The following is a 25,064-nucleotide window of genomic DNA, read 5'->3' as shown; positions in this document are numbered from 1 at the left end:
CGAGGGTAGATAATCACTCATTCGGTTTTCCCTCCGGGTCACCATGTGTTGGAGGAAAGTGATAAACAGCTCAATAATACTGGAACCACATTACGGCGTGACATGGCAAATCATGCCGTCAACCCAAAGCGAAAGAGCCACTTTATTATAGTGTGGAGCTCCGCACTGGGGGCGCTTTACGGAACGTTCATAGATGGCGAAAATATCAATCTCCTAATATAAGGAAGGTATCAGTAATGCAACCGCAGCAGACCTGGCCCGATAACAGACATGATACCGGCTGCCAGACACAGAGCTGCCATTATGCAGAGCGCGGGGGATTCCTGGCAGAATTCAGAGTGCAGTTAATTATTCATATCAGGTAATTGTTAGTTCAGGGCTTGCCAACACATTGTAAACGCTGCTTACTTGGTGAGGATCTGGGTACAGAAAACCTACAGCATAAGGCTAGGGTAACACGAGCATATATCCTCTCATCTGAGTGTGATCATAGTTTGAGAAAATGGAGGGAAAAAAAATGTCTCCATCTTCTCTGTCAGTGCGTTGAAATCGGACTGCACTTAGATGTCATCGAGAACAGTCCAAGGTTTTCTACAACCTCATTGACTTGTATGGCTGAATGCGATCCCTAATCGGATTCAACGTGGACAAGCTGCAATTTTTTCCTTGGACCGAACTGGTCTGAGGAATAAGTCGGACATGTGCATGGCCCCATAAAATAATTCTGGTCTGAGTGTGATCCGAAGTTTCAGCGGATCGCACTCTGACATAAAATACGGCCATGTGCACAAACCCTAAGATAGTACCGGCTAAGAAATCTCATCTAGACAATGCTGAAAACCTTAGGGGATTGGGGATTAATCGTATTAACCTAGGTAGTGCATTCCAAAGAATCGGCGCAGCACATGTAAAGTCTTGGAGACGGGAGTGGGAGGTTCTGATTATTGAGGATGCTAACCTGAGGTCATTAGTGGAGCGGAGGGCACGGGTAGGGTGGTAGACTGAGACCAGAGAGGAGATGTAGGGTGGTGCTAAGCCATGGAGTGCTTTGTGGATGAGGGTAGTAGTTTTGTACTGGATTCTGGAGTGGATGGGTAGCCAGTGTAATGACTGGCACAAGGTAGAGGCATCGGTGTAACGGTTGGTGAGGAATATAATCCTGGCAGCAGCATTCAGGACAGATTGGAGTGGGAAAAGTTTGGTAAGAGGGAGGCCGATTAGTAGAGAGTTACAATAGTCCAGACGAGAATGAATAAGTGAGACAGTAAGAGTTTTTGCAGAGTCGAAAGTAAGAAAAGGGCGAATTCTAGAAATGTTTTTGAGATGTAGATAAGAAGAGCGAGCCAGTGATCGGATGTGGGGGGTGAATGAAAGGTCAGAATCAAGGATGACCCCAAGGCAGCGGGCATGTTGCTTTGGAGTAATGGTGGAACCGCACACGGAGATAGCAATGTCAGGCAAAGGTAGGTTAGTAGAGGGAGAGAGCACGAGGAGTTCAGTTTTTGACAGGTTTAGTTTCAGATAGAGGGAGGACATGATGTTAGAGACAGCGGTAAGACAATCACTGGTGTTCCTGCTTGCTAGTCTGCGCCTATCTCCAGCCTGACGTAGACGCGGGTAGATAATCACTCATTCGGTTTTCCCTCCGGGTCACCACGTGTTGGAGGAAAGTGATAAACAGCTCAATAATACTGGAACCACATTACGGCGTGACATGGCAAATCATGCCGTCAACCCAAAGCGAAAGAGCCGCTTCATTATAGTGTGGAGCTCCGCACTGGGGGCGCTTTACGGAACGTTCATAGATGGCGAAAATATCAATCTCCTAATATAAGGAAGGTATCAGTAATGCAACCGCAGCGTATGTAGATTCAAATGAATATCTAGTTCTACCCATGTAGGTATTAGGACAGTAAAGTACACTCCCGATAATCTAGACAACAACAAAAAATTGGAGTTCCATACAAAATTATTATGATACCAATATATTTTATTACACAAAATTATTTTACAATAACTTAACAATCAATACAAAATGTAAAGAAGCAAGGAGACCCTAGTAAAAAAACATCCTAATCCCAGGCACGGGAATGTATAATCATAATCTCACCATGGTATTAATAAAAAGCACCAATACTAGTACAAAAAGGTATGGTGTGCGCCCATATATAACTGGCTTGCATTAACATATAGGATGAATAGTTTCCATATGAACAAGTGTCACCCACACGGGAAGGAGACTGAAACAGTTAAAGTGCATACAAGGTGCAAATTACCTTACCCATGGTGAGATTATGATTATACATTCCCGTGCCTGGGATTAGGATTTTTTTTACTAGGGTCTCCTTGCTTCTTTACATTTTGTATTGATTGTTAAGTTATTGTAAAATAATTTTGTGTAATAAAATATATTGGTATCATAATAATTTTGTATGGAACTCCAATTTTTTGTTGTTGTCTATGATCAAATGATCGTTGGGGTCAGTGATGGGCGGCAGCTGCCAAGTGACTGATGATGGGACATAACACTTCCTGTAGCAGAGGGGACCACTAGAGTGAGAAAAGATTCACAGGGTAAGTAATGCGTAGTTATTTATTTCGCAGATGTGAAAAAAAAAAACCATCTTGACGGTCATGGCGTGCTGCTCCATTAGCCTGGCACACGGTTCCCAATTGGAAAACAATTTTAATTTTACTGAGAGAACACTGCAGGGAGCAGCACATGGTCCCCGGGGCTTTAATCTCAGGGGTAAACTGCCCAGTGCTGCCCCTGTAGCATGCCAGGCCGGCTGCACTTGTCACCACCGTGTGACAGCCATGACTACGGCGGCCCATGATGTGTCACCACTGCAGGCCAGGATAAAGAGACTGGAGACACCACCCAAGCAGCGGAAGGTCTTTTTAAAAAGGCAAAATTTACATTAGTCGGCACCTGCAATATTGGAGGAGCTTTTGCTGAACCAACCAGAGGTCGGGTTTCGTTGCGGACTTTGACTTTCCTATTGACCTCAATGGGGACCAGTCACAACAAATTTACAATGCATGCTGTGCTCTCCAAAATCCAAACCACAGGTTAGATCTCCGAGGTAAAATTTGTGCAGAGCGTGAATGGGTCTAAAAACCCACGGTCTTGCAAAAATAACTTTTAGGCTATGGTCTATGTGGCATAAACGCTGCCTTCTCTACAACAATGTAGTTTTTGGGTGGAAAACCCAGAGCTTAACCCCTTAATCCCATATGACGTACTATCCCGTCCAGGTGACCTGGGACTTAATTCCCATGGACGGGATAGTACGTCATATGCGATCGGCCGCGCTCACGGGGGGAGCGCGGCCGATCGCGGCCGGGTGTCAGCTGCCTATCGCAGCTGACATCCGGCACTATGTGCCAGGAGCGGTCACGGACCGCTCCCGGCACATTAACCCCCGGCACACCGCGATCAAAGATGATCGCGGTGTGCCGGCGGTGCAGGGAAGCATCGCGCAGGGAGGGGGCTCCCTGCGTGCTTCCCTGAGACGATCGGTACACGGTGATGTGCTCACCGTGTACCGAGCGTCTTCTCCCTGCAGTCCCCGGATCCAAAATGGCCGCCGGGCTGCATCCGGGTCCTGCAGGGAGCACTTCTGGGTCAGGATCAGGCTGCAGCTGCAGCTCTAATCCTGCCCGGCTGTATGTCAGATCACCGATCTAACAGAGTGCTGTGCACACTGTCAGATCGGTGATCTGTGATGTCCCCCCCTGGGACAAAGTGAAAAAGTAAAAAAAAAATTTTCCACACTTGTAAAAAAAAAAAAAATAAAAAAAAAATTCCTAAATAAAGCAGAAAAAAAAAAAATATTATTCCCATAAATACATTTCTTTACATAAAAAAAAAACAAAAAAACAATAAAAGTACACATATTTAGTATCGCCGCGTCCGTAACGACCCGACCTATAAAACTGGCCCACTAGTTAACCCCTTCAGTGAACACCGTAAGAAAAAAAAAAAAAAAACGAGCCAAAAAACAACGCTTTATTATCATAACGCTGAACAAAGAGTGGAATAACACGCGATCAAAAAGACGGATATAAATAACCATGGTACCTCTGAAAACGTCATCTTGTCCCGCAAAAAACGAGCCGCCATATAGCATCATAACCAAAAAAATAAAAAAGTTATAGTCCTCTGAATAAAGCGATGCCAAAATAATTATTTTTTCTATAAAATAGCTTTTATCGCATAAAAGCGCCAAAACATAAAAAAAATGATATAAATGAGGTGTCGCTGTAATCGTACTGACCCGAAGAATAAAACTGCTTCATCAATTTTACCAAACGCGGAACGGTATAAACGCCTCCCCCAAAAGAAATTCATGAATAGCTGGTTTTTGGTCATTCTGCCTCACAAAAAAAATCGGAATAAAAAGCGATCAAAAACTGTCACGTGTCCGAAAATGTAACCGATAAAAACGTCAACTCGTCCCGCAAAAAACAAGACCTCACATGACTCTGTGGACCAAAATATGGAAAAATTATAGGTCTCAAAATGTGGAGACGCAAAAACTTTTTTGCTATAAAAAGCGTCTTTTAGTGTGTGACGGCTGCCAATCATAAAAATCCGCTAAAAAAACTCGCTATAAAAGTAAATCAAACCCCCCTTAGTTAGGCTAGGTTCACATTGCGTTAATGGGTTAACGCTAACGGACAGCGTTGCACGGCGAAAATGTCACAATTAACGCCGTGCAACGGGTCCGTTAGCACAACCATTGACAGCAATGTGATTTTCAGGTGTAGCGCATCGCTAGAGCGTGCCATTTTCGGCTCGCGCTAGCAAGGTGCCATTCTTTTGTGGCGCGCCTCAGACGCTGCTTGCAGCGTCCGCGGCGCGCCCGAGGTCCGATCCCCGATCTTCCAGAGCGGGGACGTTAACGCGACCACTAAACACGACACCTAAAAAGACATTGTGTTAGCGCAATCCGCTAGTGCTAAACGGATTTCCCTAACGCAATGTGAACCTAGCCTTAGGGAAAAATAATAAAATTAAAAAAAATGTATTTATTTCCATTTTCCGGTTAGGGTTAGGGTTAGGGCTAGGGTTGGGGCTAGGGTTAGGGTTTGGATTACATTTACGGTTGGGATTAGGGTTGGGATTAGAATTAGGGGTGTGTCTGGGTTAGGTGTGTGGTTAGGGTTACAGTTGGGATTAGGGTTAGTGGTGCGTTTGGATTAGGGTTTCATTTATAATTGGGGGGTTTCCACTGTTTAGACACATCAGGGGCTCTCCAAACGCGACATGGCGTCCGATCTCAATTCCAGCCAATTCTGCATTGAAAAAGTAAAACAGTGCTCCTTCACTTCCGAGCTCTCCCGTGCGCCCAAACAGGGGTTTACCCCAACATATGGGGTATCAGCGTACTCGAGACAAATTGGACAACAACTTTTTGGGTCCAAGTTCTCTTGTTATCCTTGGGAAAATAAAAATTTGGGGGGCTAAAAATCATTTTTGTGGGAAAAAAAAGGATTTTTATTTTCACGGCTCTGCGTTGTAAACTGTAGTGAAACACTTGGGGGTTCAAAGTTTTCACAACACATCTAGATAAGTTCCATGGGAGGTCTAGTTTCCAATATGGGGTCACTTGTGGGTGGTTTCTACTGTTTGGGTACATCAGGGGCTCTGCAAATGCAACGTGACGCCTGCAGACCAATCCATCTAAGTCTGCATTCCAAATGGCGCTCCTTCCCTTCCGAGCTCTGCCATGAGCCCAAACAGTGGTTCCCCCCCACATATGGGGTATCAGCGTACTCAGGACAAATTGAACAACAACTTTTGGGGTCCAATTTATTCTGTTACCCTTGTAAAAATACAAAACTGGGGGCTAAAAAAATTTTGCGAAAAAAAAATAAATTTATTTTAACGGCTCTGCGTTATAAACTGTAGTGAAACACTTGGGGGTTCAAAGCTCTCAAAACACATCTAGATAAGTTCCTTAGAGGGTCTAGTTTCCAAAATGGTGTCACTTGTGGGGGTTTTTAATGTTTAGGCACATCAGGGGCTCTCCAAACCAACATGGCGTCCCATCTTAATTCCAGTCAATTTTGCATTGAAAAGTCAAATGGCGCTCCTTCCCTTCCGAGCTCTGCTATGCACCCAAAAAGTGGTTTACCCCCACATATGGGGTATCGTCGCACTCAGGACAAATTGCACAACAACTTTTGTGGTCTAATTTCTTCTCTTACCCTTGGGAAAATAAAAAATTGGGGGCGAAAAGATCATTTTTGTGAAAAAATAAGATTTTTTATTTTTACGGCTCTGCATTATAAACTTCTGTGAAGCACTTGTTGGGTCAAAGTGCTCACCACACATCTAGATAAGTTCCTTAAGGGGTCTACTTTTCAAAATGGTGTCACTTGTGAGGGGTTCCAATGTTTAGGCACATCAGGGGCTCTCCAAATGCAACATGGCGTCCCATCTCAATTCCAGTCAATTTTGCATTGAAAAGTCAAATGGCGCTCCTTTCCTTCCGAGCTCTGCCATGCGCCCAAACAGTGGTTTACCCCCACATATGGGGTATCGTCGCACTCAGGACAAATTGCACAACAACTTTTGTGGTCTAATTTCTTCTCTTACCCTTGGGAAAATAAAAAATTGGTGGCGAAAAGATTATTTTTGTGAAAAAATATGATTTTTTATTTTTACGGCTCTGCATTATAAACTTCTGTGAAGCACTTGTTGGGTCAAAGTGCTCACCACACCTCTAGATAAGTTCCTTAAGGGGTCTACTTTCCAAAATGGTGTCACTTGTGGGGATTTCAATGTTTAGGCACATCAGGGGCTCTCCAAACGCAACATGGCATCCCATCTCAATTCCAGTCAATTTTGCATTGAAAAGTAAAATGGCGCTCCTTCCCTTCCGAGCTCTGCCATACGCCCAAACAATGGTTTACACCCATATACGGGGTATCAGCGTACTCAGGACAAATTGGCCAACAATTTTTGACGTTCAATTTCTTCTCTTACTCTTGGGAAAATAAAAAATTGGGGGCGAAAAGATCATTTTTGTGAAAAAATATGATTTTTTATTTTTACGGCTCTGCATTATAAACTTCTGTGAAGCAATTGGTGGGTCAAAGTGGTCACCACACATCTAGATAAGTTCCTTAGGGTGTCTACTTTCCAAAATGGTGTCACTTGTGGGGGGTTTCAATGTTTAGGCACATCAGTGGCTCTCCAAACGCAACATGGTGTCCCATCTCAATTCCTGTCAATTTTGCATTTAAAAGTCAAATGGCGCTCCTTCCCTTCCGAGCTCTGCCATGCGCCCAAACAGTGGTTTACCCCCACATATGGGGTATCAGCGTACTCAGTGCAGATTGTACAACAATGTTTGGCATCCATTTTATCCTGTTACCCTTGGTAAAATAAAACAAATTGGAGCTGAAATAAATTTTGTGTGAAAAAAAGTTAAATATTCATTTTTATTTAAACATTCCAAAAATTCCTGTGAAACCCCTGAAGGGTTAATAAACTTCTTGAATGTGGTTTTGAGCACCTTGAGGGGTGCAGTTTTTAGAATGGTGTCACACTTGGGTATTTTCTATCATATAGACCCCTCAAAATGACATCAAATGAGATGTGGTCCCTAAAAAAAAAAATGGTGTTGTAAAAATGAGAAATTGCTGGTCAACTTTGAACCCTTATAACTCCCTAACAAAAAAAAATTTTGGTTCCAAAATTGTGCTGATGTAAAGGAGACATGTGGGAAATGTTACTTATTAAGTATTTTGCGTGACATAGCTCTGTGATTTAAGGGCATAAAAATTTAAAGTTGGAAAATTGCAAAATTTTCAAAATTTTCGCCAAATTTCCGTTTTTTTCACAAATAAACGCAAGTTATATCGAATAAATGTTACTACTAAAATGAAGTACAATATGTCACGAGAAAACAATGTCAGAATCGCCAAGATCCGTTGAAGCGTTCCAGAGTTATAACCTCATAAAGGGACAGTGGTCAGAATTGTAAAAATTGGCCCGGTCATTAACGTGCAAACCACCCTCGGGGCTTAAGGGGTTAAGCAAAGTGTCTGAGATTTCATGAAAACTCTTAGGCTATGTTCCTAATGAACTTTTGATGTTTCGATACTTGTGTTTTTTTATCGAGTGTTTGACGCTGCGTTTTTTGTCTCTAGGTGATATGTTGTGTTTTAAATAAAGCTGCTTTGCTTTGATACTTCCTGGTATTTGGCTATGACAACACTTTATTAGTATACGTATGTGCGGATTATATGGGGTTTTATGTGTTTCCGCAGTGGAAACGCACTTTAAACGCATGCGAATTTCAGAACTTCTGATTTTCTGCATCTAATGCAAGTCTACAATGAAAATCTGCACAGAAAACCCAGCGTACAGGAAAAGAAACTGACATGTTGTGTACGTGAAACACGCACCGCAGGTCAGTTTACACAGTGCTAAAAAGAAGCACAGCAAGCAGCAAAAATACACAGCAGCAAAAACTCGCCAAAAGCTCATTGTGGGAACGAAACCTAAATCTCTGGCAAAAAAATGGCAAAAAAATGCACTAAACTGAGCAGACTGTGTGTTTCAGTGCAGACACCTGTGGAAAACATACAGAAAAAAATGCAGGATTTCTGCTAGTGTGAACTTGGCTTAACAGTTCAAGTAAGGGTACCGTCACACTATACCATTTAGATCGCTACGACGGTACGATTCGTGACGTTCCAGCGATATCGTTACGATATCGCTGTGTCTGACACGCAGCAGCGATCAGGGATCCTGCTGAGAATCATACGTCGTAGCAGATCGTATGGAACTTTCTTTCATCGCTGGATCTCCCGCTGTCATCGCTGGATCGGTGTGTGTGACACCGATCTAGCGATCTAGCGATGCGATCCAGCGATGCGTTCGCTTGTAACCAGGGTAAACATCGGGTAACTAAGCGCAGGGCCGCGCTTAGTAACCCGATGTTTACCCTGGTTACAAGCGTAAAACTAAAATAAAACAAACAGCACATACTTACATTCTGGTGTCCGTCAGGTCCCTTGCAGTCTGCTTCCCGCACTGTGACTGCCGGCCGTAAAGTGAAAGCAGAGCACAGCGGTGACGTGCTTTCACTTTACGGCCGGCAGTCACTGAGTGCGGGAAGCAGACGGCAAGGGACCTGACGGACACCGGAATGTAAGTATTTGCTGTTTGTTTTTTTTTACGCTGGTAACCAGGGTAAACATCGGGTTACTAAGCGCGGTCCTGCGCTTAGTTACCCGATGTTTACCCTGGTTACCCAGGGACCTCGGCATCGTTGGTCGCTGGAGAGCTGTCTGTGTGACAGCTCCCACACTACGATTTACCTACGATCACGGCCAGGTCATATCGCTGGTCGTGATCGTAGGTAAATCGTATAGTGTGACGGTACCCTTAGTAGATGAGATTTCATGAAGGATCAAGACGCTGTGGAACTGTGGGGGTTTATTTGCCTCTATAGAATTCCATAGGGAGCCTGAAAACACATGCTAAATAACTGTGCTTTTAAGTGCAGAATTGCAGCATTTTCTGTACTAAAAGAAATGCATTGAAATATAACGCTGCGTCAAATCAAACCAAAAAAGGATCATAAAAGGGGAAACTGCACAAAAAAAGCAACAAACAAGACACAGGGCAAATAGCTATTCTGCATTTTGTGGGAAAATGGCCTTGAAGTCATAACATTACATGAACCCCCTCCGCTCGCAGTCATTAGTTTGTTTTTTATATTAAAATACTATGCAATGAAAAATGATGAGTTTTAAAAGAACAGCACCTATTATTGGTAATGTTTTCACGTACAGCGCACTGACAACCACTATTTGTAAAGAAGTCGTTATAACCTTACACAGAAAGGCCCTGGGGCTGTATCTCAGTATTGTCAGTGTTGTCAGGTATGTTACAACAACTGCCTGCGGCCAAAGGACATTCACAGGGAATTACGATATAACATCCAGGGTTAGGAGACCAAAACTGCAGAGGTCAATAAAGGGTTAAGAGACATTTAAAAAAAAAAAAAAATGAAAAAACCCTGCTTATTTCTTTTCTACAGCCGTGTCATTTTCAGATACGAACAGTAGATGGCGCCAATCAGCAGTGCAGAAGGTTAGATTTATGTCTGGGAGCAGTGGACAGTGGGGGGCTGGGGACACTGCAGCCTTAAGAGGGGCCGCAGCCAGGAGAGGAGTGAAGGGGCCGCACTCCACAATAATTAGCTGGGGTGAGCAGAAGGGATGTGCAGGTTAGGTTGTTTAGGAAAACATGCATTTGGCTTCATTTTATGTGATGCATTATTGAATACTAATTTTTTTGGCAAAACATAAATCCAAACCCATTACATAAGACTAGTATCATCATAGATCAATAGCGTCCATAGTGGCCATAGTGCGGCAGCAGCAGGTACAGTCTGGGACAATGACACAGCCTCATCCTAGTGCTGTGAACACCTCAGTCTCAGGAGGCTCCTGGAAACTTCACTTCAACAGATATTGGGGCTGATTTAACAGAAATCTGGCTGAGGCCTCATTCACCCGTCTGTGTCTCATACGTGTTCCCTCCGTAGTTGTCACAGACAGCACACGTACCATAATCTATGGGGCTGTTCACATGTCTGGGTATTTCTGCAGACTGCGCACAAAAAACCCTGGAGACGTGTCCATTTTTTAGCGACGTCATGGATGAAAATCACTAATACAAGTCTATGGGTCGGTGAAAATCCCTGAGCTCGGATGCCATCAGTGTACGATCCGTGTGCTGTCCATGATTAACACTGTAATGTACAGGAGAAGCTATGTACGGATGGTAAAAACTGGCCAAAGCAGTGCTGAAGATCAGATCCAAAACACTAATAATACTCGGAATGTTTCTTTTGTGTACGTGAAAAATCACGGCCATCTGAATGAGGCCTAAGGCCACGTTCAGTATTTGGTGAGTTTTTTTACCTCAGGATTTGTAAGCAAAAACCAGGAGTGGGTGAAAAATACAGCAGTGCTGACACGCTGCTATTATACTTTTCCTCTGATTGTTCCTCTACTGATTTTGGCAAATACTGAGGTAAAATACTGACCAAATACTGAACCTGTGACCATGGCCTTAAAGGAACTGTCCAGAAAAACAAATGAATAAAAAAGCTGATTGGTGGGGATGCCAGTTATTGGATTCCAACCAATCACATATTGATGATCTTTATTAATCCTGGACAAATCCATTAACTTATGTAAAAAAGAAAAAGAAAAAAAAAAAGGGTTTCTCATACCTTGCACCACATTTACTATGTGTTTAAGACACTTTTTTCTTATTATAATGCCCAACAAAGGGGTGTTGTCCATTTAGTCATTGGCTGAAGAAAGGGCGCAGCCTAAAACTACAATCCCGTGCACAACTATTTGAGCCAACGAGGGATACAATTTGGTGAAGCTTAGTTGACCAAAGTAAGCCAATAGGTGGTGTGAACTAAAACTAGACCATGCATCAAAAACATGAGCTACCCTAATAAATCAGGTGCATTTTAGCAATGTCTAGTCCGAGTTTCTATAATGTAAAAGTCAGTTATAAGAAATCTGCCCCACTGAGTGTATGATAAAGAAACAGATCGCTAAGAAAATAAAAAGGTTTATAAAAAAAAAAAAAAAAATCATTCAGCTACTGGCTTTAGATAATTTAAAAAAAAAAAAAAAATCTTACATTCCCTGCCATTGATTTCAGCAAACAAGCCTATTGTCATCATACACATCACTGAAATCTGGAGTGAAGGGTTAAGCCCTCTCGTACTATGGACAATTATTCCGAATGCTGAAGAGTAACTATATATTTGGCACATACAGTCATGCTGTCCGATGCGCTCCGATTGCCTCCTCCACAAGATGAGTGTTTCATTTCTCCGGCACCAAAATGGCCACTATGGTGACATGGGCTGCACAGATCTAAGTCTGAACCATGTACCCAGTCTTTTCTGGGTTGTGGAGATGTTTGAGACCTGGAAATGGTGTCAGCAGAGAAGACAGCAGAAGAAAACGACAGGTACCAGGTAGGGTGCATGACTAACGCATGGTCTCTTCAGGTGGACGCTCGCATTAACTGATAACTTTAGGAACAGATACAGAGTCTTATTCTGTGAATAACAAACTTTAAAGGACTTGTCCAATAAATTAATTAACGTACCTGCAGGAAGTGACAAAGTAACATATCAACTATTACTCGCTTCTCAAATCTAGCACCGACGCTCTAGTGGTTCCCACCGGTATTCTTATTTACTGCAGCAGAGACGTGCCACGCATCCACGTGACTTCTGCAGCCAAAAATCTGATATCAGCGGTGGTCCTCACATGGACGCTATGAGGCACTAGGACCAGTGATCGGCTGTGACGTCACGTGGAAGCATCTGATATTTCTGTAGGAAAAATATAGAGAATGAGAACCACCAGAACTTCAGCGCTGGATCTTGGGAAGTGAACAGATTAGTTACGGTTCATGCACTTTATCATTTTTTCCCATTTCCTGTACTCTCAAGACAGCCCCTTTAATGGTTTGGGTCAGAACTCTATTTCTACTGAAGGAACCTAGTGCTCCGATGCAGACGATGAAATTTAGAGAGAATTGTGGCATCCATTCAGCAATGATCCTCAGAGAACAGAGGTGATGACATCCTTCTCAGGACTCCATAATAAAGACCATGGGTGGTCAGGAGAGACACACAGATGTAATGGGCAAGAAGAGCGATTGTAGAATCCTGGATGTCACTCATTAATGTAAAGTATATCCAACTTTGTAACAGAAATCTTACCCGGATCCATCCTGATAAGTGAAACAGGCCGGCCATCCCAGACATCCTGCAAAGGACAGAGTCCACATTACAGACGTGACACACAATCAATAGTCACAATTTACAGCTAGTCTGGATGTGGCCAGAGACAGGGGCTAATGTGACGTCCTGGGCTCGGCAGACATGGATAACAACAACTCCCACAGCTGCCGTCTTGGAAACACACAGTACCGGCATCTTTGTTAATTCACAGGACTAGACATAAAGGGAAGTTCCATCAAGAAATAACCTAATGTTTAATCTCTGGCATTTACCGGTATGTTACAAGCAGGGCTGGACTGGCCATCTGGCAATACTGGCAAATGCCAGAAGGGCCGGTCTGGTTGTGGGCCGCATTGTCTGCTACGTTGTTAGCAGAATCGGTGTTCTCAAGATACCCATACTGTTAAGAGTTGTGACGGAGCACAAAGTCGCTGACTCAGTCACTTACCCCAGCAGGCCATGGATATCATTAGAAATACTGGTCTTGTAGGAAAGCTTGCTTTCCTCCATCCAGGGTAATATATCCCATCTGGTGCTCGGGGAAAGGGACAGCATGGGCCTGTGTGATTTCAAATGCCAGGACTGAAATTCAGCCCCAGCCCGTACCTGGTTACAAAGATTTTCCTTAACATTTTATCTAAAGCTTGCTTGGCCCAAAAGGACGTTTTCAAAGAAAAAGGCCTGCACTGACCTCCCTGATCATCACCGCTGCTTCGCTCTTAAAGGTTAGGGTCACATGATGGCTGCAGACAATCAGCGGTCACTTGAGTGGTTGCAGCCTTTTCATTCTGTCAATCTTGGCTCAGATAGAATCATAAGGCAGCAGGCGCTGATTGTCTGCAGCCGCCTCGTACTGACCTGTATTGGATGTTGATGCCAGCAGATCAACAGGGGACATGCTTGCGACAGAGCAGAAGAACAGCGATCTTCAGGGAGAGGAGTACAGGTCTTATTATTTCATTACACCCCTTCGCTCAATGACATGTAGACAAAATGTAATGGAAAACTCTTTAAAAATGTCTCTTTTCAATTTTTAACATCTGTCACCAGTAGACTTCATGCGAATCGATTTGCTGGACATGTCTCATCGGCCACCACAGTTACCAGAGGCCACTGGATGTGAACACTGCAAACCACTTATGTCGCACAGAGCGCCAGGCAGGCTACCAAAAAAACAGCCGCAGATGTGGTCAGCTAGACGGAGGCTCTCGGGGTCCAGTCCAGATTAGTGACGTGGCTAATGAACCAGGTCCGGCACATCAGTAGGCACTAGGCCTAATACTAGACTCATACTTCCTGTTCTGTAAAGAAGACTTTTCAGGAGTCTTAATATCATCACAGACAGGATTACAATGAAAGGTAACATCTCTATATAAGGCGGATAAAACAGGATCCACTATTCACAGTAGGGGATGTGACAGATCACCTACACCCCCTGCTTGTATCATGACCTCTGCCTAGATTAACTGCATTATCTGAGCATGCTCTAAACAAACTAACAGGGTCTCAGTCACCCTATTGCTTCTAATGCCCACATTAAAAAAAAAAAACAAGTAGGACTCTAATATTAGACCTAGTGTCAGTGGAAATATTGCAAGATTTTTCTTTTTTTTTTTTTTATAAGAAAAAAAAACATAAAACCCTAATTTAAATAAGTAATCTCCCGATGATAGATGTCCTTTAAGGAGAACATCCAGGCAAAATGATCATCTGGTAACACATCACGCCTGACCACGGACCCCGACAACATAACTTCCTCTTCTGTAATTCTGGCACGAGGTTCTGAGCAAAATGTAATTGTTCTGAATATGGCTCCGTGCCGTATCCAATACTGAATGACAAAAATATCTAGACCGTGTCACAGGGGTTTCTAATCATCGATGGAGTCCTTTCCCTTATAAGTGATGAGCTGATGTTACCGCACCATATATGACAGATGTGGCATCGTTTTGTCACTTTACCAGTCATAACAGTTTTGGAAATCTTTGATAAATTAGTTGTGTATCTGCCACTTGGCCTGGACCATGTTTTACAATGCACTGAATACTCTATAATCAAACTATATAGGTTTAGATCTCTCATAAACTGCTTGCTGCAAGTGACTGACAAAATGAGCGCCAGGAGGGTCTTCAAGTGCCAGAATGACTTCAGCCGGGGACTCTGAGCTGTGTGATGTTCACCATCAGCCCCACCGCTGCATCACACATGGAGTTCTTTCTTACTTCTTTACAATATGAATCCTTACACACTTATGAAGCTTGATTTATATATATATTTTTTAATTCTTCACATTGTTGTTTCCTCACTTTTAGGGCTCGCTCACACTAGTGTATGTTTTCTCGCGTGAGAGGATCGGGATAACTATGCTGCCAGAATTTGATCTGAGTGTCACCTTAGAGTGATCTGATTTTCTCCCATGATCAAATCGCAGCACAGGAGAAGAGTAGAAGGAGAACCTAAGATTTCCACTTTCTGTGTCCGTGTTAATCAGAATGCAGTGGGATGACATCTGAGTGCAGTCCGATGTTTAACACGCACCCATAGACTTGTATGGGACTGTGGGCTTAGTGCTATCCGATAAAACATCACATTGCACTCCGCTGTTCTGCGCTAGTGGGAGTGATCCCTCATTGTGACATCTAACATTATTTTGTCCAGGACTCAGATACAGAAAAAAATTGTCAATATCAGATCCATTGGGGTCCGACAACCCGGTGACCACCTGTCTGCAGGTTCCAATTTAACATTGATGACCCAAGACCCGGACAAGCCCTTTATATTGCCCACCAGTGGATTTTTGAGCATTTTTCCTCCTTGGTTAGATTAGATTAGTAGAGGATTATTGGAGGTGCAGTTCACTTGCATCACAAAAATCTTGTATTCATCCCAACTTTGTCCGCTTCCTAAATATAACTCGGGATCCCATTCTTTCTGCCGTTTGTCTTTTGTCTGAAGATTACAATCAGTTTTTAAAATAAAATAAAGTCCTGCTGATCATAATTGTAGGAAATGCCTGAGAGCGGTCCGGGCCAACTATGAGCGAGACGCATGAAGTTACTACAGGCTGTTATTAGTGTAAGATATTATTACATGACCTGTCTTAGGCTAGGGTCACATTGCGTTAGCGCAACCTGCTAGCGCTAAACGGGTTGCACTAACGCAATGTTTTTAATGTGGCCGCGTCCTGGGGTCGCGGTAACGTCCCCGCTCTCGCAGATCCCCGATCTGCGAGAGCGGGGAACGGACCGCGGGCGCGCCTCGGACGCTGCAAGCAGCGTCCGCGGCGCGCCAGGAAACACCGGCGCGTCGCTACTGCGTGCCGAACATGGCACACGCTAGTGCTGCGCGTTCCCATTGCCATGAATGGGCGCGCTAACGGACGCGTTGCACGGCGTTAATTTCGCCGTGCAACGCTGTCCGTTAGCGCGTTCCCATTAACGCAATGGGAACCAAGCCTTAGATAATAGCCACATAAATGTGTATGGAGACTATGGTTTATCCTCACGCTTTCTTCTCTCTGCCTAAGTACAGGCCAGAAGACAAGTCCTTTCTAAATGTGACAGATGACTTTGTAGGGAAAAGTCTGGGCCAGCAAGTCATTTTCCCCACAGCGTCTGAAAGGACACGAGACCACTGCAGCCAATCACTGGATGTAACGGTGATGTGTTATTCACTACTGTGGCCAGTAAATGTCCAGCAAGTGAACCAGAAAGCAGTGAAGCAGGAGGAAAGGGGATCAGTTTGGCGAGTATTATTACTACTTTTATTACTTTCCAACATATAAAGCAGGAAAAACCCCTACCCAAGGGAAATGTATTGCTTCGCTATTAATTTATTCATACATTTCCATGATTATTAATAACAGAGGAATGGCAAAATGCATCAATCTTCCTAGGGAATGCTAGTAATTATTAAACCTGGATTCACACATCCATTTTTGGGGTCAGAGTACAGACCACCGTGTATCTATGAGCTCGGTCATCTTACTTATGCACTGAATCTGGAGGTCTGTATCAGAAAAATGTACAACAAGAAATCAGAGCAAAATTTTGGACCTACAAAGATATGGTGTTAATGCGAACTGTTACTTTATGGGAGGCTTTTAATTTATTTTTGTCTTACAAGACAGATGAAGGCGATTGCCATCCTGCCACCGGCTCTATCACTTTCCATTTCTGCTCTGCAATGAATGTGTGAAGGTCTTCGGCCATCCTTGAGCCATGATAACGTCGGAACGCTCCATCCATCACACTAGGAGGCAAAGGTTACATATAAGCCACAGCTGCAGAATGCTCACGGATCAAGTTCATCTCCATCTTTTATATTTATTCTATCAAAGAAAACAATTTCTGAACACTGAACTGAAAAGTAACAACTACATCTTATGTTATCATCTTTAAGGACAGAGGTCTGAAATATCCGCTATGTGCAGTGAAATCTGAAGCAGAAATATGAGGCTGAGCCTCTGATTTCTGCTGCGGATGAGCACTTTGCACAGATGGTCCTCACGAGAATTAGCCCCACGTCGCTACTTGAGGTAGTTTCCATGTCAGTGGCGTAAAAACCAGTCACTGTGAGAAAGTCAAAATGGATTTTCAATCACAAACAAGAGGTGTTTTGTGGAGGATTTTCAAGTTACTTTAACCCCTTTACCCCCAAAGGTGGTTTGCACGTTAATGACCGGGTCAATTTTTACAATTCTGACCACTGTCCCTTTATGAGGTTATAACTCTGGAACGCTTCAATGGATCCCAGTGAATCTGACATTGTTTTCTCGTGACATATTGTACTTCATGACAATGGTAAAAATTATTTGATAGTACCTGCGTTTATTTGTGAAAAAAACGGAAATTTGGAGAAAATTATGAAAATTTCGCAATTTTCCAACTTTGAATTTTTATGCAATTAAATCACAGAGATATGTCACACAAAATACTTAATAAGTAACATTTCCCACATGTCTAATTTACATCAGCACAATTTTGGAACCAACATTTTTTTTTGTTAGGGAGTTATAAAAGTGAAAAGTTGACCAGCAATTTCTCATTTCTACAACACCATTTTTTTTTTTTAGGGACCACATCTCATTTGAAGTCATTTTGAGGGGTCTATATGATAGAAAATACCCAAGTGTGACACCATTCTAAAAACTGCACCCCTCAAGGTGCTCAAAACCACATTCAAGAAGTTTATTAACCCTTCTGGTGCTTCACAGGAATTTTTTGAATGTTTAAATAAAAATGAACATTTAACTTTTTTTTCACAAAAAATTTAATTCAGCTCCAATTTGTTTTATTTTACCAAAGTGTAACAGGAGAAAATATACCGCAAACATTGTTGTACAATTTGTCCTGAGTACGCCAATACCCCACATGTGGGGGTAAACCACTGTTTGGGCGCATGGCACAGCTTGGAAGCGAAGGAGCGCCATTTGACTTTTCAATGCAAAATTGACTGGAATTGAGATGTTGCGTTTGGAGAGCCGCTGATGTGCCTAAACATTAAAACCCCCCACAAGTGACACCATTTTGGAAAGTAGACCCCCTAAGGAACTTATCTAGAGGTGTGGTGAGCTCTTTGACCCACCAAGTGCTTCACAGAAGTTTATAATGTAGAACCGTAAAAATAAAAAATCATATTTTTTCACAAAAATTATCTTTTCGCCCCCAATTTTTTATTTTTCCAAGGGTAAGAAGAAATTGGACCCCAAAAGTTGTTGTACAATTTGTCCTGAGTAAGCTGATACCCCATATGTGAGGGTAAACCACTGTTTGGGCGGATGGGAGAGCTCGGAAGGGAAGGAGCGCCGTTTGACTTTTCAATGCAAAATTGACAGGAATTGAGATGGGATGCCATGTTGCGTTTGGAGAGCCACTGATGTGCCTAAACATTGAAACCCCCCACAAGTGACACTATTTTGGAAAGTAGACCCCCTAAGGAACTTATCTAGAGGTGTGGTGAGCACTTTGACCCACCAAGGGCTTCACAGAAGTTTATAATGGAGAGCCGTAAAAATAAAACAAAACTTTTTTCCCCCCAAAATTATTTTTTAGCCCCCAGTTTTGTATTTTCCCGAGGGTAAGAGGAGAAATTCGACCCCAAAAGTTGTTGTCCAATTTGTCCTGAGTACGCTGATACCCCATATGTTGGGGGGAACGACCGTTTGGGCGCATGGGAGGGCTCGGAAGGGAAGGAGCGCCATTTGGAATGCAGACTTAGATGGAATGGTCTGCAGGCGTCACATTGCGTTTGCAGAACCCCTAATGTACCTAAACAGTAGAAACCCCCCACAAGTGACACCATATTGGAAACTAGACCCCCCAGGGAACTTATCTAGATGTGTTGTGAGAACTTTGAACCCCCAAGTGTTTCACTATAGTTTATAACGCAGAGCCGTAAAAATAAAAAATATTTTTTTTCCCACAAAAATTATTTTTTAGCCCCCAGTTTTGTATTTTCCCAAGGGTAACAGGAGAAATTGGACCCCAACAGTTGTTGTCCTATTTGTCCTGAGTACGCTGATACCCCATATGTTGGGGTAAACTCCTGTTTAGGCGCACGGGTGAGCTCGGAAGGGAAGAAGCACTGTTTTACTTTTTCAACGCAGAATTGGCTGGAATTGAGATCGGACGCCATGTCGCTTTTGGAGAGCCCCTGATGTACCTAAACAGTGGAAACCCCCCCAATTATAACTGAAACCCTAATCCAAACACTCCCCTAACCCTAATTCCAACGGTAACCCTAACCACACCTCTAACCCTGACACACCCCTAACCCTAATCCCAACCCTATTCCCAACTGTAAATGTAATTAAACCCTAACTGTAACTTTAGCCCCAACCCAAACTGTAGCCCTAACCCTAGCCCTAACCCTAGCCCTAACCCTAATGGGAAAATGGAAATAAATACATTTTTTTAATTTTTCCCTAACTAAGGGGGTGATGAAGGGGGGTTTGATTTACTTTTATAGCGGGTTTTTTAGCGGATTTTTATGATTGGCAGCCGTCACACACTGAAAGACGCTTTTTATTGCAAAAAATATTTTTTGCGTTACCACATTTTGAGAGCTATAATTTTTCCATATTTTGGTCCACAGAGTCATGTGAGGTCTTGTTTTTTGCGGGACGAGTTGACGTTTTTATTGGTAACGTTTTCGGGCACGTGACATTTTTTGATCACTTTTTATTCCGATTTTTGTGAGACAGAATTACCAAAAACCAGCTATTCATGAATTTCTTTTGGGGGAGGCGTTTATACCGTTCCACGTTTGGTAAAATTGATAAAGCAGTTTTATTCTTCGGGTCAGTACGATTACAACGACACCTCATTTATATCATTTTTTTATGTTTTGGCGCTTTTATACGATAAAAACTATTTTATAGAAAAAATAATTATTTTGGCATCGCTTTATTCTCAGGACTATAACTTTTTTTTTTTTGCTGATGATGCTGAATGGTGGCTCGTTTTTTGCGGGACAAGATAACGCTTTCAGCGGTACCATGGTTATTTATATCTGTCCTTTTGATCGTGTGTTATTCCACTTTTTGTTCGGCGGTATGATAATAAAGCGTCGTTTTTTGCCTCTTTTTTTTTTTCTTACGGTGTTTACTGAAGAGGTTAACTAGTGGGCCAGTTTCATAGGTCGGGTCGTTACGGACGCGGCGATACTAAATATGTGTACTTTTATTGTTATTTTTTATTTATTTAGATAAAGAAATGTATTTATGGGAATAATATTTTTTTTTTTTTTTCATTATTTAGGAATATTTTTTTTTTTTTTTTTTTTTTTTTTTTTTTACACATTTGGAAAAAATTTTTTTAACTTTTTTACTTTGTCCCAGGGGGGGACATCACAGATCAGTGATCTGACAGTTTGCACAGCACTCTGTCAGATCACTGATCTGACATGCAGCAGCTCAGACTTCACAGTGCCTGCTCTGAGCAGGCTCTGTGAAGCCACCTCCCTCCCTGCAGGACCCGGATCCGCGGCCATCTTGGATCCGGGACCTGGAGCAGGGAGGGAGGGCGGCAAGACCCCCGCAGCAACGCGATCACATCGCGTTGCTGCGGGGGGCTCAGGGAAGCCCGCAGGGAGCCCCCTCCCTGCGCGGTGCTTCCCTGCACCGCCGGCACATCGCGATCATCTTTGATCGCGGTGTGCCAGGGGTTAATGTGCCGGGGGCGGTCCGTGACCGCTCCTGGCACATAGTGCCGGATGTCAGCTGCGATAGGCAGCTGACACCCGGCCGCGATCGGCGGCGCTCCCCCCGTGAGCGCCGCCGATCGCGCTGGACGTACTATCCCGTCTATGGTCATGGGGGCCCACCCCACATGGACGGGATAGTACGTCCGATGTCAGAAATTGAGGAATAGATGCGCTGAAATTTGAGTGCAAAAAAAATAAAAAAAATCCAACCAGAAAAAAATTGTGCCAAATAGGTTGGTCCGGTACAGTAACATTACAGAGGTCATCATGGCATAGAACCAGGTATAGGTAATCAATATCGGATCTGTGGCTGTCCGGTACCCACACCGATCAGCTGTTATCAGCTCTGGGGGCAGCCGGGTATAAACAGTGAATGGAGCGGCTCTGCGTAGTTCTTTACAATGTGTAGAGGCCGCTGATGGTTACTGCAGATCAGCTCCTATCCGCTTTTATAGCAACTGATCCGCAGTACTCTGCAACGGTCACTACACATTACACCATCTGCTACTGCCGGAGCTAGTAACAGCTGATCGGTAGGGGTGCAGACGGAGGTCAGATTCCCACCGATCTGATATTGATGACGCATCCCAAAATCAGCAATATGCTCGGGAATTTCCTTAAACCAGTAATATACCTGGGAACTTTCTTAAATCTTTGGATCCTAATGTAAAGTAAAAGAACACAGGACGTTAATGTTACTTCTGCCATTTTATGTGGCAGAGGATGCCCAGTGTGCCTTGATTTTAGGGAGAATCATTATAACATGTATACGTTTAGTACAAGTATATTTGTGGAGATATACGGCACCCCCCCCCCCCCCCATTAGGAGATTAGGAGCGCTGGTAAGGTTCCAACCGGTTAGCAAGTAAGGAACTCGGCACTCAAATTGCAGTGAACGAGACATTCTTTTTAGTGGCAATCCCAATAGTTTAACGTTTCAGTCCTAATGTTGGACCTTCATCAGAACTAGAATTGAGTTCTAAAGTCTGTCACAAGGTGGCAGCCTGATTGCCTTGAGGTATTATCTTATGTAATGCCAGTTTGCGCAGCGTTACGGGGCATGCGACCTACGCTACAGTGGATGCGTCATTTAATAGTGATGTAGGTGGCATTCAACATAGCGCTGCAGAGAAAAACAGCGAATGTAGCTTCCCTCTGCAATGATCCAGAAGTGAAAAAGATCCCAGTCACAATTTCTGATATTAGGAAAAAAAATGCCTTCCTGACTCCAATTAATCGTCAATCTATAAAGTAAGGCAATACTTACTGGTATATTGTTGGAAGAGTCGTGACAAAAAAACGCCCACTCAGTCCTACGAAAAAGCAGAAACATCACGTATTATAATCGGTTACAATCTGACCAACATCAATCTTTAACCGGGATGTCACTCAGAAAAGACATGTATCACCTTTCCAAGGGACAATCGATAGATGTATTATAGTGGGGAGCCCTACTGATTAATAGAACGGGTCCCTCGCTCCTCCAGAAATCTATTGATTTCTCCTCCACCACCCCCTGCTCCTCCACAGCCCCTCGCTCCTCCACAGCCCCTCGCTCCTCCACAGCCCCTCGCTCCTCCACAGCCCCTCGCTCCTCCACAGCCCCTCGCTCCTCCACAGCCCCTCGCTCCTCCATCCAGTAGAACCACGGCAAGTAGACCATTTTATGGAGTGATGTCACAAAATACATTATTGTTCACAAATATCTCTGAAGAAGATAAAAGATGTTTGATAGTGGGGAACCCTACTAATTACTAGAACATGCATTCACAGTCTATTGCTCTTCCACTGTTCCGCATTATTCAAAATAGTTGAACCATGGTGTGGAGGACATTTTATGGAGTGGCTTCACAATGTACATTATTTTTCACAAATCTCTCTGAAGACCATAATTCAGGGACCAGCAGCCTTTGGCTCTCCCGCTGATGCAAAATTACTATTAGGGCAGGTTAGGAGCTGCTGTGGAACAATAATATTACCAAAAAATTTCACAGTATGTTGAGTCCATTAGGATAAAACAAGACAGATACATGTGTGTCTCACAAAATTAGAATATCATCAAAAGTTAATTTATTTCAGTTCTTTAATACAAAAAGTGAAACTCATTATATTGAGTCATTACAAACAGAGTGATCTATTACAAGTGTTTATTTCTCTTAATGTTGATGATTATGGCTTACAGCCAATGAAAGCCCAAAAGTCATTATCTCAGTAAATTAGAATACTTTAGAACACCAGCTTGAAAAAATCCGAAATGTTGGCCTACAGAAATGTATGTTCAGTAAATGCACTCAGTACTTGGTCGGGGCTTCTTTTGCATCAATTACTGCATCAATGTGGTGTGGCATGGAGGCGATCAGCCTGTGTCACTGCTGAGCTGTTATGGAAGCCCAGGTTGCTTTGATGGCAGCCTTCAGCTCGTCTGCATTGTTGGGTCTGGTGTCTCATCTTCCTCTTGACAATACCCCATAGATTCTCTATGGGGTTAAGCTCAGGCGAGTTTGCTGGCCAATCAAGCACAGTGATATTGTTGTTTGTAAACCAGGTATTGGTACTTTTGGCAGTGTGGACAGGTGCCAAGTCCTGCTGGAGAATGAAATTTCCAACTCCAAAAATCTTGTCGGCAGAGGGAAGCATGAAGTGCTCTAAAATTTCCTGGTAGACGGCTGCACTGAATTTGGTCTTGATAAAACACAGTGGACCTACACGGTGAAGGGTTAAACCAAGAAAAATTAAAGCAGGCTTCATTTTGTGCATTCGACTCCATGTTGCTGTTTTGAGATAAATTTTGTTATTAGGTAAAAGTTCATAGTTGTAATGAGACCTTGATTGTTCTAGTGATGTTCAAGAGCATGAGACTGAAGGTGTATTGTTCTACGAAGACCTTGAAATACAGGCTGTTCCTGCATTCTTATAGGTTAAGAACTGTGAGAATGTTCTTATGTTGATTGGTTGAAGTGTAACTTGTTAAGATTATGAAAAGTGCGACACAATAAACCGGGCTTAGAGATCTGCTCGATCCCCCCCAGAGACACACGTCTCCGTCTGGTCATTTTCAGTTGCCGGCAACGCTCTGTGGATCAATTTGAAAATCACTGAGTCAACCGTGAGGGGTCAGTTCAGATCCTCCCTCAACAACACCAGCAGATGACATGGCTCCCCAAACCATCACGGATTGTGGAAACGTCACACTAGACCTTGAAAATAAAGGTCTCAGAGTCTGGTGGAGAAGTGGAGAGACACACAGTACAAGCTGCTTGAGGTCCAGTGTGAAGTTTCCACAATCAGTGATGGTTTGGGAGCCATGTCATCTGCTGGTGTATATCTACTGTGTTTTATCAATACCAAAGTCAGTGCAGCCGTCTACCAGGAAGTTTTAGAGCACTTCATGCTTCCCTCTGCCGACAAGCTTTATGGAGATGGAAATTTGATTCTCCAGCAGGACCTTGCACTGGTCCACACCACACTGCCAAAAGTATATTTAGTGATTTAAAGCGGATTTATCTCCAGATTTCAAAATACAAAGTATATACTTTACTAATTTGATCTCAGACCTGATGAGGCCATTGTACTTACTTGAAAATCCATATCAGAATGGCTGAATAATCCGTTATTAAAATGGACTTAAATAAACATTTTTAACTATCAGGATTTTACAGCCAGTCTAAGGGCTCATACTCACCTGCGAGAAATTCGGATGAGTCTTACACGACAATGCACAGCACTGCACCCGATACTCAGGAGCGGAGTGTGCGGCCGCATAGCAATGCATGCAGCCTCATGCTCCGCTCCTGAGTGTCAGGTGCTGTGCCAGGTATTGATGTGAGAGACTCATCCGAGTTTCTCGCAGGTAAGTATGAGCCCTAAGAAAGAATTTCAAAGTTAGCACACCAGCCTCATAAATATGTCCATCCACGCACCGGTCTTTGCCAGAGATAAATAGCTGAATGCAGCTACCCTGTGGAAAGACGGCTGACCGCCGGGGGAGGGACAAGAAGTGTCCAGATGTATAGAACATGACCATTGATTGTACAGTTTATA

The 25,064-nt window shown here is 43.3% G+C and overlaps 1 protein-coding gene across 1 annotated transcript in view; it reads right to left on the bottom strand.

Annotated features, from left to right (window-relative positions):
* TMX4 (thioredoxin related transmembrane protein 4) overlaps nucleotides 1–25,064 on the bottom strand; it is a 90,078-nt gene that overhangs the window by 41,088 nt on the left and 23,926 nt on the right. The window contains exons 3-5 of the mRNA XM_069768816.1: nucleotides 22,291–22,336; nucleotides 16,941–17,069; nucleotides 12,798–12,843 (exon numbers count right to left, since the gene is read on the bottom strand). Of these exons, the coding sequence (XP_069624917.1) occupies nucleotides 12,798–12,843; nucleotides 16,941–17,069; nucleotides 22,291–22,336 (221 nt within the window). The remainder of the gene's footprint in view (nucleotides 1–12,797; nucleotides 12,844–16,940; nucleotides 17,070–22,290; nucleotides 22,337–25,064) is intronic.

This window comes from Ranitomeya imitator, chromosome 5, assembly GCF_032444005.1.
Source record: "Ranitomeya imitator isolate aRanImi1 chromosome 5, aRanImi1.pri, whole genome shotgun sequence".
In the NCBI taxonomy this organism is placed as follows: domain Eukaryota; kingdom Metazoa; phylum Chordata; class Amphibia; order Anura; family Dendrobatidae; genus Ranitomeya; species Ranitomeya imitator.
The sequence above is the reverse complement of the archived record's forward strand: the minus strand, read 5'-3'. Positions and strand labels throughout refer to the sequence as shown.